The sequence below is a fragment of the Myotis davidii genome, unplaced genomic scaffold, assembly GCF_000327345.1.
Source record: "Myotis davidii unplaced genomic scaffold, ASM32734v1 scaffold499, whole genome shotgun sequence".
Taxonomy (NCBI): Eukaryota; Metazoa; Chordata; class Mammalia; order Chiroptera; family Vespertilionidae; genus Myotis; species Myotis davidii.
In genome coordinates this window covers 80,897-97,359 of record NW_006290677.1, presented here as the reverse complement: position 1 = coordinate 97,359, position 16,463 = coordinate 80,897, and the positions used below count along the sequence as shown (strand labels likewise).

General features: G+C 37.6%; 1 protein-coding gene across 7 annotated transcripts in view; it reads left to right on the top strand.

Moving 5' to 3' along the window:
- Window positions 1–15,042, top strand: part of PRCP (prolylcarboxypeptidase) — a 77,671-nt gene extending 62,629 nt beyond the window's left edge. For 6 of the 7 annotated variants that reach the window (XM_006763732.2, XM_006763730.2, XM_006763734.2 and 3 more), the window contains exons 8-10: window positions 4,511–4,675; window positions 5,394–5,581; window positions 14,292–15,042. In XM_006763732.2, coding sequence (XP_006763795.1) covers window positions 4,511–4,675; window positions 5,394–5,581; window positions 14,292–14,508 — 570 coding nt within the window. In that variant the 3' untranslated portion in view covers window positions 14,509–15,042. Of the gene's footprint in view, window positions 1–4,510; window positions 4,676–5,370; window positions 5,582–14,291 lie in introns of all 7 variants that reach the window. The other variant, XR_001513846.1, reaches the window with a different exon arrangement.
- The last annotated feature ends 1,421 nt before the right edge of the window (window positions 15,043–16,463 follow it).

The following is a 16,463-nucleotide window of genomic DNA, read 5'->3' as shown; positions in this document are numbered from 1 at the left end:
CCACATTACAGTTTGGGAAATGGTGAGGTGCCAGACGAAGACCTGGAGCATGAGACCTCAGCACTGGGGGGCTCTGGATAGGAGACCACATGCCTTGGTTGCCTGTTGTCTGATGTGGTTGTTAATAGTGTCCCCGTTTGGGATCAACTGTGTGATCCCTCAGTAATGCCGGTGGTCTTGATCTGGCATCTAGAAGGGTTCAGCAATCTGGAGAAGGTGCTGTGCGTAAATTAAATAAGAGTTCAGAGACGAAACATAATTTTGAAAGGCATTATGGGGAGTCAGAGAAGACTTAGCTTAGGGAACTAAGTTCTCCTCATCTCAGGACCCCTTGCTTTTTATTAACACAAATTGTCCTAAAGCCAGGCAGAGATATACACATCAAAGGGTAAGGTTTCCGTATACACAAGCATTGTCAGAATGGGGGAATTTGCCTGCGGCTGTTGAGGTGTTTGGCCAGTAGGAGGCAATAACATGAAGATTGAGATGTCCTTAGCTGTCTGGCAGCAAGCAATCATCCCTTTTCAGGTTTGGGGAAATGCCCTTTAGCCACTCCAGATTCAGCCCTTGCTGACGTGCTGGAATTGGCTTTGGCATTGGTAGACTTATAAATGGGTACTTTCTTTCTATAAGGTAATTTGATAGGATGTTGCAAAGGCCTTAAAGATGTTTATTTCCTTTGAACCAGTACTTTCTCTCAAGAGAAGAATTAAGGATATATGTAAACATTTATCTCCAAGTATGTTTATTGTAGGCTTATTTGTAATAATGAAAGATTGAGAATGATACAGATGACCAATTGTAGGGTTTCTTTAATTTTCCTCAACTCCCCATCCTGATTGTTCCTCTCTGGACTCTCATGTTAGTCAGTGTCCTTTTTAAAGTGTGATGCTCAGAACCAGACTGAATACTTTAAGGGTGCTCTGACCTCACAGTGGACAGCATGCTGGACATGGAATTTCTATATCAGAGGCCAAGTTTAAGACCATGATCTTCTTTCTCTTTGTGTAACTGGAGCTGCCCAAACCCTAAGTATTGTCAAGCGGTGCCAGTCCCCAGCCTTTCTTGTGTCTTTTAAGGAGTACAGTAACTGCTATTTGTAGAGATGGCTATTCATGGGGACTCCTTTTCTTCGCCTGACAGAGGCCCAGTGTTCTAGTGCTGAGAGGGGATCTGATGCTAACATGTGAGTCACGCTCACTTGTGACTGTTCTTTTCCAGAGTTTGAGGCCACTTATTGCTGCACGTCAGCACCGCGTTCCCTGCCCAGTTTGCATTGTCACCCTGCCTCATCTACCATGCTGTGCTTGAACATAATGCTCTTCTCTGCATGCCATGTGTTTACTCTGTAGTTTTGTGCTGCATTTTGAAAGAGCTGAATATACCGTTGGTGTCCACATATAGGAAAGAATGCTGATCAACTGTTGGATTGGTTCTTGATTTCCATATTTTCTTGGTTATTTCTAATTGGTATGTTTCTGAGAGGAAACATTTTCTGAGAAAAATGCTAAACAATTAGGTATTTTTTTTACTTGCCATGAATAATTGAGAGTTGTCAGAATAGTAAAACACTGTTTTGCCTTTTTTTCTTTGACTAGCATTTACTTATTATTTTAGGCTCAATAGTTTTATGAGGCTCTTAGTTTAGCATAATTCATTTCTTTAAGTATACCCTAAACCCGTGGTCGGCAAACTGCGGCTCGCGAGCCACATGTGGCTCTTTGGCCCCTTGAGTGTGGCTCTTCCACAAAATACCACGTGCGGGCATGCACATACAGTGCAAATGAAACTTCATGGCCCATGCGCAGAAGTCGGTTTTTGGCCTGGGCGAGTCTATTTTGAAGAAGTACTGTTGATATTTGGCTCTATTGACTAATGAGTTTGCCGACCACTGCCCTAAACCTTGGTGTATGGCCTCACAGTTACTTTTTTAAGGTACAGTATGTCCAGTTATTTGTACATCTTAATTTCTGACTTTTCTCACACTCAATATTATCAAAAACTTACCAGGAAAATGCATACTCCATCTCCCTTTTGGCAAGTCACATTGTAATTAAGCATGTTACAAACTCAGAGAAAACCTCCAGTCAAGAAAACTTCACATTTGCTAATACATTTCCTAAAATTTCCTAAAATCTTTTATTTCACACAGTATCATTTAACATTGCATAGAAATATTGTTGTGCTGAATACATTTGTGGAGAGGCATTTAATTTTTTCTGTAATTCATTTTCTCTGTCTCAAGTTTCCCTTTTTTCCAGGAAAGTGTTACTGGAAGCTGGTTGTAGGCAGAACTGTGATGAGAGACTGTGTTTGCTTGTGGCCACTTATTCCTTTCTCAGTGTCCTCCTTTCCTGACTGGGAGCATATTTTATCTGAAATGAGAAAGGAACAGATCACTAAATTCATGTGAAGGTGTTAATAGAAGATGGAAACGTAATGTGTTTTCCTTGCCTTTGGGGCTCTTTGCAGTTTTATAGGGGATACAACCTAAGCTGTGTGACATGAGTAAGATGTATATTTTATGACCAGAGACATCTGGTGTTGAATCTAGGTCCCACCATTTACTAGCTGGATAACTTTGAATAAAGTGATTTAACCTAAGAATCAGTTTCTTCATATAAAATAGTGGACAATAATACATCTGATAGGATTGTTTGAGGCTTAAGTGATGTATTGGTTGTAAACTAGGGCTCAGTAATCAGTAGCAATTGTTGTTGTTGTTGTTATTCCATTGCCTGTGATTTCCCCCCAACATTTTATTGTGAAAAAAAACTCAGTAAAGTTGAAATAATTGGACAGTCAATACCCATAAGCCTACCACCTAAGTTCTATAAATAATATTTTGCTTTAATTGATATATTATATCAAATGAATTCACTTACCATCCTTCTTTTCATCTTATTATTAAATGCATTTTGAAATTAAGTTAAAGACATTTACACACTTCCTAAAATCAGCTTTAATGTCATTAACTAGAGTTCAGTATTTGTTTGATTTTTTTAGGTAAAATTTACATACAGTAAAATGTACAAGTTGTAAGCCTTCTGTTTGTTGTGTAACCCAGACCCCTATGAAGATATGGAATATTTACATGCCCTCGGAAGCTTTCCATGCCCCTGTCTTAGATAGTCCCTGCCTTCATTTCCAACCCTGAGAATTGTCTTTGATTTTTAGTACTAAATTTCAGGTACTGAGTATAGTCCAGTGATGGGAGTATTTGGGAGCTGGGGAGCTGCCTGATCTGCTTATCACACCAGTGTGGTTCTCAACCTTCCTAATGCCTCTACCCTTTAATACAGTTCCTCATGTTGTGGTGATCCCCAACCATAAAATTATTTTCGTTGCTACTTCATTACTGTAATTTTACTACTATTATGAATCGTAATGTAAATATCTGACATGCAGGATGTATTTTCATTGTTCACGACCCATAGGTTGAGAATCACTGCTAAACATTGAAGCATGGTATAGTTTTTCCATATGAAATTTTATAAATTTTGTATTTTTATAAAATTGTAGTCATTCATTCAGCAAACATTTCATTACTAGATATCTTGCTTAAGTAAGTGGTGAGGGAGACACTCTGGAATCAATGAGTGCTGTACAGCATTACAGGGGCTCTGGTAAGAAAAGGCACAGGGCATAGTGAAGCATGAAGGAGGGAGTGACTTAGTTCTCCTGACTTGAGGGGCATAGGCAATGATGGCCTCATAGGGGAGGTGACACTTGAGCTGAGTATTATGGAAGATGAGTTGGTGTTTGCCATCTTAGGTGAATTGGAGAGAGGGAGAAGGGATGTGCAAAAGCAAAGAGGAAGGAAAGAGCTTAGTGGGCTGGAAATGGTTAAAGCTAGAGTGGTAGGTAGGGAGGACTTTGCATGCTATGCAAATGACTTTGGTTTACTTCGTAGTTTAGGGAGTAGTTAAAAGGTTTATTAATCTGTTAAGGGGATTATACTCAAAAGATAGAAATTGTCAAGTAGTTAAATGCTTACCTTTTATGATCAAATTAAAGTCCTATGTCCTTTTTTAAAAAATATATTTTATTGATTTTTTTACAGAGAGGAAGGGAGAGAGATAGAGAGTTAGAAACATCGATGAGAGAGAAACATTGATCAGCTGCCTCCTGCACATCTCCCACCAGGGATGGGCCTGCAACCCAGGTACATGCCCTTCACCGGTATCGACCCTGGGACCTTTCAGTCCGCAGGCTGACGCTCTATCCACTGAGCCAAACCGGTTTTAGCAAGTCCTATGTCTTTTGTTTTATTATACTATAACTAGAGGCCCGGTGCACAAAATTTGTGCAGGGTGGGGTGGGGTGCATGCAGCCTGCTGTTCATTTGTTTGGTCGTCCCTCACTAAACCCCCTGCTGGTCTTGCCACCCCATGCAGCCTACTGTTTGGTTGTCCCTCCGATTGTTTTGGTTGTGATGGCCCCTGGCTTTTTATATATCAAGATTTATATTTATGTTCTCACTCTTCTTTTTATTTCTCTAAAATGACAGGTGGTGTGCCAGTATTTGAAAAACCCCAATTTATCTGATAAAAAGTTGCTGCAGAATATTTTCCAAGCTCTGAATGTATATTACAATTATTCAGGCCAGGCGAGATGCCTGAATATGTCAGAGACATCAACTAGCAGTCTGGGATCCCTGGGTTGGAGCTATCAGGTATGTGTGTATAATTTCTCCAAGTGGAACTTACTTTTCATTGATATGGCTGGCTGCAACAGAGTTCACAAGATTTTATCACCTAACCTGGATCTCAGTGTGGTCTCACTCTGAAGCCATGATAAGTTTCCTCATTCATTCATTCATTCATTCATTCACTCATGTATTTAATCATCGCCAAATATATTCTGTATACTTATCATCGGTTAGGCACCTTTCTAGGCTCCAAAGATACAAAGATAAGTAAGACATGATCGATCTTACCATCAAATGTAGCTTGTTGAAAAAGAAGCGCAACTAATATTAAATAGGTCTTGATAAGTCCTATAAAGGAAACATTTTATGGACACATAAATGAAGGGGAGTCTAACTTGATTTCTCTGAGATTTTGTTCTTTCATCTGTACAATGAGAATAATAAGAATAAGAATACCTTCCAGAGTTGTTTTGGAGATTCAATATGATAATAGATGTGAAAAAAGAAACAAACCAGTTTACAAAGAAGGAATATATAGCTCTAACTTCTGTGATTTCTCAACTGAGCCTTTCCAGGAGCAATGAGAGGTGGTATGACACAGAGAGGTAAAGAGCAGGAACTCGGAAGCCAGACTGCCTGAGTTCAAACTCTGGCTTTGTTGCTTACTAGTGTATGACTTTGGACAAATTTAATTTCTTTGTGCCTTATTTTTTCACTAGACTCTTATGGGTTGCTTTCTCAGGCCTGCACAGAAATCGTCATGCCCTTTTGTACCAATGGTATTGATGACATGTTTGAACCTCACCCGTGGGACTTGGAGACATTTTCAGATGAATGTTTTAAACAGTGGGGTGTGAAACCAAGGCCCTCCTGGATCACTTCTATGTATGGAGGCAAAAACATCAGTTCCCACACGAACATCATTTTCAGGTGAGTTATTGCTGTTCCAAAGAAAAACTTTGTTGTTAGAGACTTTTGTAGGATAGCTGAGAAAATAGAGCCAGGAAAAATGTTGGACAATAAAATAATATAGAATACAACCAATGGTATCGTGTTTACCTATTACTTGAAAGATAGAGGATGCTGGGAGCATTTGAGATCTTGCTTCCAGGCATGTCATCAGTTTGGCTCAAATAAACTCTTCTAAAATTTCCCTAAAAAGGAAGAGGAGGAGGCAGAGGAAGAGGAGGGGGAGGAAGAGGAGGCAGAGGAGGAGGTAGAGGAGGAGGAGGAGGAGGAGAAGAATGAAGAGGAGGAGAAGAAGAAAAAGAAGACAGAAAGAGGATGCAGAGTAGAGATGTGATTTTACACTCTATTACCACCATGGTTAAAGGCCTAAAAACAGCACAGCAAGAAAATGAAAATGTTCTTAAAAATTCCTCAGCACAAAATGAAGCATCATTTGTTCACAATTTGCCTTACTTTTGTTACTATTGTTATTAATGGTAATAAAAATTTTTTAGTATCCATTTAACAAATACTTTTGAAGTACCCAATCTGTTCTGTTTCAGAAACTATATCAGGAACTTTAAATAAATTACCAAAATTTGAACCCTTACAACAATCTTGTGAAGTAGTTGTTATAGTTCTTTTTTCCTGAGGAGGAAAGTGAGGGTCACTGTGTTCAGTCACTTGCCAAAGTTCATCCAGCTTTATTTTAGTTACTAATAAAACCAGATTTCAACCTTGGCCTTATTGACCACAAAAATCCCGTTTGTTTGTCTACATTGTACTGCTCTTATGGTGACATATGTGGTATTGGTTCACATCAGAGTTATTTGAGTAGACTCTGAGTGTATCTGATTGCCTCTTTAAAGTTTCCTTGTTTTGGCTTGTACATAAGGCTGACAGCTATTAAGAATAGCAACTAGTTAATAAAAAAATGTATTTCCAAATCTATATGGAAATAGTAGAGAGATACCTATACACATCTCTTAACCTGGAGCTATTGTATAAGTACAAATGTCATTCTTTTACAAGCTTTTATAGACAGAGTTAAATTTGATCTTTGGGACATGCTCAATAGCTTTTAGAAATAAGGAGTGCTGTTTTGACCAAAGGATCACTGCTTGGGTTTAGGCCCATAACACTGCTCACTTTGCAATCTAGTTTATTGGGTTGATGCTATTTTCTGATCCAGCAGAGTACCTACCCAAAATAAAAGGTGAAACACTTTAGTGGAAAACTTAAAGATCCTTTTTGTTTAATTTCCTAGAAAGTCGTGTTCCTTGTGCTCAGTAGGATTCTTCACAGCTATATAGTCTTCGGCTCAGCCTTATAAAAGTGGCATTTGTACAAATAAACTATTTAGAGCATTTAAGGAAATGGTGCCAAATTCGGGTGTTTGAAATTAGGGAAATGTAAAAGGACTGAGAGGACTGAAGAAAGTTTAAGTACAAACCTAGGGTCTCCAAGCTTATCTTTGTTCCTCAGAGGAGAAAGTACTTCGTCAATTTTTTTTGTTTTTCTTTAGGAGCTAATCTCTATGTAGTATTTACATGGATTTCTCTTGCATGCTAACATTCCGAGGTCACCCTTCCTTGCTTTGACCTTACAAAGCTGAAGTTCAAGTTGAATTATAAAATGGAGTTTGTGTGAACATTTTAATATATATGAGTTTTGTTCAAATACATTTTCCTTCTTTATTGGGTTCAACTATTACAGATATGTATTTTAGTTATCCATTTGTCCTGTTATATTATTTTCGTCAGGCCATCACAATAACAATCATCATCATCATCATCACTGGGAGGGGGATAGATTTTTTGTGAGAAAAATTTGGGCGAAAGAACTGAAACACATAGGTGGAAATTATAAAACTTTTAGTTCAGTATAAGAAAGGACTTTCTAACAGTTCATTATAAAAACAGACTTTCTGCCCCTATGAGATTGTGAACTTCTTAATGGCAGAGACTATCTTGATTATCTCTGTGCCTTTAGCACCTGCTACAGGGACTGGCACATAATCAATGTGCAATAAGTGTATTGATGAGGATGAGGAATGACTTATGAAGCTCAGGAAGGCTTCAGAGGCATGTGTAAGTTTAAAAGCAGGACTGTGTGAAGATGCTGGTATATCTTTCTGCCATGGCAAGTCTACGTTTAAAAGAAATATTTTTCCATATGTTGCTAGGTGGAAAATCCAGTGCAAAAAAATTTAGGTTATTTAAAAATTCAGAATTCTCCTGTTTTTCTGAAGGAAGCACATTCCCAAAGTAAAGGAGCAGCCTTGGGTGTCTCTGTTCTGTGTACTTCGTGGCTACCAGCTAGGAAACATTTCTGGTCAATGAGTGAGAAAATGTCCAAGGAACCATGTGAAAATATCTTTATGTTCATGCTTCTCTCCTCAGGTTGCCTCACACAAATCCAAGCGTGACTGCTTCTTTGATTGGAAAGTTAAGTCTGTATTTGTTGGATTGATGATTTGCAGGTTAAGAGCTTGGGCTTTGAAGTCAGAGAGACCTGGGTGCTGTTTTTCCTTTTTCACCAAGTTAGCTGTCTAGCCTCAGGCAGATTGCCAATTTATATTATTAGAAAACTGGTGCATGAATTTGTGAACATTGAAAGGAAATTAATTAGAAGAAATATTTTGGAGGCCAGGGAGGGACCGCGGTTGGGCTCCAGGGCGTGTCTAGCCCGTCTTACCCAGTCCTGATCGGCTAGACCCCAGCAGCAAGCTAACCTACCGGTTGGAGTATCTGCCCTCTGGTGGTCAGTGTGTGTCATAGTGACTGGTCGAGCAGTTGGCCGACCGACCGGTTGACCAATCATTTGGACACTTAGTATATTAGGCTTTTATATATAGAGAGAGTGACTTCCTGACAGTTCTGTTTCAGGGAGTAGGTAGACTGTTATGGAAGGGGGCACTGTGAGGGCAGAGATTTTTGTCTGTTCACTGCTGAATTCCCTATGCCGAGTCAGTGCCTGCCACAGAGTAGGCACTCCATAAACATTTGCTGAATGAACGAAGACTCAAGAAATAGTAGCTATTAATGGTTTCATTTCAGCAGTTTTTTTCCACAGTGGTTTTGTTGGAAGGATTAATTTCCCCCCATCCTTAATTGGTAAGAAATTATGTTACCCCAATGGTCATTCTCAGTTATTTAAATATAAATCTGAAAGGGAATTCCTGAGAAGCTGATTAGTTTAACATAATTTTTCAGGCAAATAATTGTTGCCAGCAATTAAGTGAGGCTCACTATTGGAAATTTCATCCAGGCAATTAGATTTTCTCATGAAAGCTATTATTACTTTTTTTTACTTTGTAAATTTCCCAGTGACTGGTTTAGCTTTCTCATGTCTAGGACCAAGAAATTCAAGTCCATGTGCATCTTAGGTCGCTCAGCAACTCCAAACACTGTTGCTAAGTCACTAGGCTGATTCAGATGACCTTTTAAATCAAATGCAGTTTGCTTATTATGTGGCTGTTAGGATGGCTTTTTTGTTTTGCAAATAATGGAGAGTTTCTAATCGGGTTGGTCCTGTCAAATTGAAATAATGATAAAGGCTATTTGTTCACTCGAGAGAATCTAACCCCTTGTGTAGTTTACTTTAAAAATATATTTGGTAGTTGAAAACTAAGGATCCTATTTTGCATGTGAGATTTGCCTTTTGTTTTTAATAAAACCAAAAAAATACATTTTGGATTGATTCTCCCTGCCCCCCTCCCCCAGCATGATGTTATTAAGTTGAAATTGAAATTTCTTTTTCTTAAGAAAAGTGAAAATTTGTGGTGAGAATTTAAAGTTGCATTTCAAACACATATATATTTAATGTACCTAACTGCATATTTTTCATTTAATTTGTACATTTGCCTAGAAAAAACTGATTGCATTAGTTTTCTGACCCAATTTCTATGAGAAATGGTTTCACGTTCCTTTTCATGATTCATATACTTCTCAGAAGTAGTAACACTTTCAGGCTATAAAATATGATAATAATTATAATGCTGCACATTTATGTGATATTTTATAGTTTATAACTTTCATATATAATATTTAACTTGGACCTACAATATCTCTATGAGGGAGGGACATTATCTTTAAAACATTTTTTTTGTGGGGGAGGTAATGCATGTTGGAATTGAGGGTCATAGGGGTCAGATGACTTACCCCAAATCATGTGGCTAATAAGGGTATAAAAACTTAGACCCTGCTGACTTAGTTAATTATTCTTTCCACTGCTACCCACAGGTGAAGTCAGTCTCTATATTTATATTAATCACTTATATTAACTCTGCTTTGTCATGTAAAAAGTACTGAAGTGATTTACATGTTCTTGACCTTGTATACATGTATTTATAGGTCTCTTTTGATTAGGGCATCTGGTATCTGGCCAAAGACAACTAGACATTCACATTCTTTTTTCATTCATTCAGTAAACATTCGCATGGCTCCTATGAGTACCAGATGCTGAAGCTACTGTAATAAACAAAGCAGACAAAAATTTCTGCCCTTGGGCAGTTCTAGTTTGAGAGATAGATAATAAACAAAATAGCACCTGTAAGTATGTTAGGAGATACATGCTAAGGAGGAAAAATAAACCAGGGAAGAGGGCTGTGAAATGGGGGTATAAGAGAGGCAGGTTTGAAATTTTAGATGGGAGTGATCAAGGAAGACTTTTGGAAAATGATCTGGCAGGAGTACTTAGATAGCTACGAGTGTGGTGGGGTAAGAACACTCCACAAAGAGGAATTAGCAAGGGCAAAGGCCTCGAGAGGTAAATGTGCTCAGCACGTTCTCCTCCAGGGACAGGAAGGAGGTCAGTGTGGCTGGAGTTGTTAATGAGAGACTTGTAGGTCCTAGTAAGGTCTTTGATTTTTACTTTGAATGAGATGGGAAAACTTGGAATGTTTTGAGCAAAGGAGTGACATAATCTGATTCAGGTTTTAATAGGATCAAATTTAATAGGATCAAAGCCACAATAAGATTCATTTCCTACCCTACGGATAGTAGGGAGATAAGAGTAGTGAGAAAGGTCAGTAAAAGCCTAGTCAGGCTAGAGGTAATGGAGACTTGGATCAGAGTGGTGGCATGAATATGGCGAGAGGTGTTGAAATTCTGGATATATTTGAATATATAGCTGACAAGATTTGTTGACAGATTGGGTGAGAAATAAATAGATTAAAGAGCGACACCAACTTTTTTGGCCTGAGCAACTAGGACAAGGTGCCATTGACAGAGATGAAAGAACATACATAAAAATGTCCTGTTATTTCACGTCATAGGGAGATAAAGATTTTCCAAGAGGTGCCATATAAGGGGAAAGTGATCTAATACCTACAATGCCATGGACCAGATACATAAATCCAGGTATTTTGGTCCCTATCTTATATTGAGAATAAGCTTCCACGAGATTAGGAAGATGAGAGGCTGACTTGGGACTGGAACCCAGGTGTGTCTGATCCCAAAATTCATGCTCTTTTTACTGTGCGCCACACAAGTCAAGAAGGTATGTGCTGCTGATTTCCAACAGCAGTCACATGTCCGTGAAATGTAATGTAATATAAAACCAAGTACTGGACTAGGGCTATAAAAACTATGCTTGTATATCAGATTTGCCATTGCTAGCTGAATGAGCTGGGTGTTAATTTTCTTACCTATAAAAGAATTATCATTAAACCTACCTCACAAGATTGTTATAAGGGTCAAATGTGAAAGACTTTGTAAACTCTAAACCAGTCTATACATGTGTGGAATTAATAATACCAGGGAACAATTAGGTTTACAATAATGTCAAGAATGAAATATTTAGGAATAAGCTTAACAGAAAAAGTGTGACATGTATATACTGAAAACTACAAAACATTGTTGGAAGAAATTAAAGGTCTAAATAATGGAATGACATTTCATATACTTATGGAAGAAGTAATATTGCTAAGATGTCAGTAATCCACAAACTGATCTACAGATTCAGTAATCCCTACAAAGATCCCAGCTGTTTCTTTTTTTCAGAAATTGACAAGCTCGCATTCAAATGTATATAAAAAATGCAAGGGACCTAGAATAGCCAAAACAAGCTTGTAAAGGAAGAACAAATATGAAGAACTCATACTTTCTGGTTTTGAACTCATACTTGCTGGTTTCAAAGTTGTTATAAAGCTACTATAATCAATACAGTGTGACACTTGCATAAAGATAGACATATAGACCAGTGGAAGATAATTGATAATCCAGAAGTCAACCTTTATATATATGGTCACTTGATTTTCAGACAAGAATGCCAATATAGTTCATTGGGGAAAGAATAGGCTTTTCAAGAAATGGTGCTGGGAAAACTGGATATTCACATGCAAAACAATGAAGTTGGATCCCTATTTTGTACCATATCAAAATATTAACTCAGAATGGATCAAATGGCCCTGACCGGTTTGGCTCAGTGGATAGAACATCAGCCTGCGGACTGAAGGGTCCCAGGTTCGATTCCGGTCAAGGGCATGTACGTTGGTTGCGGGCACATCCCCAGTGGGAGGTGTGCAGGAGGCAGCTGATAGATGTTTCTCTCATCGACGTTTCTAACTCTCTGTCCCTCTCCCTTCCTCTCTGTAAAAAATCAATAAAATATATTTTAAAAAGAAGAAAAAAAAAGAATGAATCAAATGATTTAATTGATGACCCAGTTTAAAAATTGGGAAATGAAAATCAAAGCCACAATAAGATTCATTTCCTACTCACATAAGATGGCTGTAATTAGAGGATGAGGGGATAGGTGAAAAAGGTGAAGGGAAATATAGTCAATAAAACTATTGTGATAAGTTTTCACGGTGATAGGTGATTACCAGAATGAGTGAGGTGATCACTTTGAAAGGTATAGAATGTTGAATTGCTATATGTACACCTGAAACTTATATAACTAATGTAATATTGTATACCAACTATACTTAAATTTAAAAAAGTAAAAAACAAAAACATAAGTGTTGGCAAGGGTATAAAAAAGTTGGAACCCTCATATGTTGCTAATGGGAAATGTAAAATGGTGCAGTCTCTTTGGAAAACAGGCAGTTCTTCACAAGGTTAAGTCACCATATATACCAGAAATTCCATACTTAGGTCAGTCTGTACCCAAGAGAAATGAAAACATGTATCCATGCAAAAACTTGTATATGAATGTTCATTGGAACAATATACACAATAGAAAAAAAAAGTGGGAACAACACAAATGTACATCGGATGAATGGATAAATAAAATGTGGCATATTCATACAATGGAATATTATTTGGCAATGAAAAGGAATAATGTACTGATACATACTGCAACATAGATGAAACCTGAAAACATTGTGCCACAGTGAAAGAAGCCAATCGTAAAAGATCAACTATTATATAATTCCATTTACTAGTATATGAAATGTCCATATTAGAAAAATCCATAGATACAAAGAGTAGGTTAGTGGTTGCCTGTAGCTGAGTGAGGGAGTTTGGGGGAGGGGAATGGGAATTATTAGTTACCAATAGCTAATAATGGGTTTCTTTTCAGGATGAAAATGTTCTAAAATTGTGATAATGGTTACAAAACTCTAAATATACTAAAGCCCATTGAATTCTACATTTAAATGGGTAACTTGTGGTGAAATATATCTCAACAAAGCTGTGAAATATTATTGGGGATGCTGTCTGTGATTGTATTGGATTTTTACTAAGCTAAACTAAATAGCCTGCTTCAAGGATTGATCCTGTTTACATTGAAAAGTGTTGTATGAACCAGCCAAGATGAATAACTTAATAGCATTTCTGTAACTTTAAAGCCAATGTAAAATGGGAGTCTTTGAATAATGACCAAATTTTCTGGTTCAGATTTGGAGGAAATTTTTCAGTTCAATCACCCTATTTCCCAAAGTACTGTATTACAAAGAAAGTAGTGTATGAAAAATGAAGGTTTTTTTTTTAAGAGCTAAAAGATAATTATCATTTCAAATATGAGAGTTTTTATTTATCACTTTCATAGTTGGATCCTAGGAAAGTGGTATTAATTGAGGAACTGCAATGTGCCTGACACTTTGCTTATTAAATATACTTACAGTACTATCTTGTTTAACCCATACAACAACCTTATGAGATCGGCCTTGTTATCTCTTTTATAAAGGAGGAAGGTCATATGGCTTTTGAGTGATGGAGCTGGGATTGGAATTTAGACTTTTAAATTCCACTTTCCAGTACAATCTGGGTTGACTCATGGGGCACCATCTTCATTCTTTGGTCCTATTTCTTTCCTTAAAAAATTATATATATAATTGATGTCAGAGAGGAAGGGAGGAGAGAGACATAGAAACATCAGTGATGAGAGAGAATCATTGGAATCTTTGATGGCTGCCTCCTGTACATCCTCCAGTGGGGATCGAGCCTGCAACCTGGGCATATGCCTTGACTAGTAATCGAACCATGACCTCCTGGTTCATAGGTTGACACTCAACTACAAAGCCATGCCTGCTGGGCTGGTCCTATTTCTTTTACTTGTTTTTAGAAATATTGTAGAACTCCAGTATGAATCACATTTCTATAGACAGATTCAATCAGATCAAATCCCCCATTTATATATAAGCTTGTAATTTTAGTTATTGTGCATAAAGTAGGTTTCTTCTATCTTATCTGGATATAGGTATGAAAAACTAACAATCTTATTTTTTCTTATTTCCCTCACATAGCAATGGTGATCTAGACCCCTGGTCAGGAGGTGGAGTAACCAAGAACATCACAAACACCTTGGTTGCCATCATTATCCCAGAGGGGGCCCATCATCTAGATCTCCGAGCCAACAATGCCTTTGACCCTATGACCGTGCTATTAGCCCGCTCCTTGGAAGTTAAATACATGAAGCAGTGGATTAGAGATTTCTATGCCTCTCCGAGGAAGAAGCACTGAGCAACTTTTGATCATTTTCAGTTTCTTTTATGTTCATTCCACCCACATTCCCATTCACTTTGGTTTTCTATGCATATCTACTTTCCCTTTTTTATCATTAGATTTGGTGGGGCAAAAATTTGAGATAGAAGAGAGGGTGATGGTGGTGACAGCAGCCACCCCACACCCAAGGTTCTAGCCATCTTTGCACCTCACCTCTTCCAGGAAGAATTTCTTTGTGACAGCTGTCCCTCACCATCAATGGCCCTCATAACTGGAGCAGAGTTCCTGACTGCCTTTCACAAGAGTTAGAGTCAGTTCCTTTGTTTCTCTGCAAGCAGGGATTTCTTTTGCTTTTGAGACAAGTCTCTGGCTCATTTATTATTCCACACCCCTGCCCTCCCAAAAGGAAAAGCAGAAAATAGATAAAAATGATGTAATTGCAGCTGATAGGAAGGGTGTTCGATGCCAATCCAGGATATAGGAACTGTTTCTTTTGTACTTGATTTACAGGCTTTGAACTGTGCTGTAAATAAAGAATAAGGCTGGACCTTATACCTGTGTGTTGCTCCTTAAGCTCATTCCAGCTGTGGGGAATGCTGTGTGCACTGGGCTTGGCTGTTTTTGGAAAGTCCTTTAATTTTCTCTTTTCCATTTGGCAACTCTTCTTAGTTCTGGGATATTTGCCACTGTGGTACTGCCAGTAAGAAATCTGGCCTGTTTCTGCTCCATTTCTCTTTGTTCCTAAGGTCAGTTTTGTGGTAATTTGGTTCCATTTTGCCAGTTTAGGAAAATAACTCCTTTTTGCTTCATTTTACATCAGAGCAAGCTTTTATATGCTGTGGTCACTGATGATACTTCAGTAAGAAGCCTTTAAAAATTGATTAATCAGCTATTCAGAAGGTAGAATGTAGTTATGTTCAGCATTTTTTAAAATTGTATTTTCTGGTAGTCGTTGCAGCTGCCATTCAAGCCAGAAGTGTCAGGACACTAAGAGGCAGGTGCACGAGATCTTTTCTGTATGGCGTGCAAAAGACAAGCTGACTAATTCATGCGGGCAGCATATTTGACATTAATAAATGGCCAAGCCGTTACTACTTCCAAAGGGTTGGCTTCTTTCAAGCAGTTCTTACACTGAAACCTTTCTTCTGAAGAGCTTTTCTAGGATAACAAATAGTGTTGGATCAAAACCTTTCAGGGACACAGAGAGAGACTAACAGTTTCTACTCTGTTGAAAGAGTTCTTTCCCCTTGTTTCTTTTTATTTTTCCTCAAAACATTTTTTTCTTCACCTTGCCTTGAGAGCGTTTTCTGCTTTTTAAAAACTGTGCCTTGATCATTTCTAAAGTACTTATTTTTTATTTTTTAAAAGAATGCATGTATAAAGTTTAATTCTTGGGTGAGGGATTGAAATATTTCCCTTATTTTCCCTGGCATCCGGGAGATACAGCAAAATCTTTGTCTGGTTTCAGAAGCCTTCAGTTCTCATTGTAATGGGTTGTCCATCAAAGCATTTGGTCACTACTTTCATTTCAACATCAGAGAAAAGTCTGCTGATGTGGGAATTTAAGAGTCAAAACAATACTAGTTTCTAGTTTTTATTCTTTGTCAACTAACAAGTTATATAATGCAAGATTTATGGGCTTTCTAGACAATATTCTTACTGTTTATTTTAGGATACTGTTGATTTTAGGGTATTTTCCTCGAAACCTTTTTACTTGTTTAAAATCTTTAAAATACTTTGCCACTTCATATCATATTAATTCTTTGGGTAAATCGAATTTTTGTAAAGAAAATAATTGCCAAAAAAAGAGACTACTTTTCTGCAAGTATAATTTGGTCTTCTGTACGTGGTTTTTTTTTCTTCTATGTACATTTCATGACAGATGGCAACCATAATTAAAATTAGCCTAATTAGAATATGCTGAAATTTACTTTTAAATTGAAAAAGAGTTAGAACATCAAATAAACCTTATT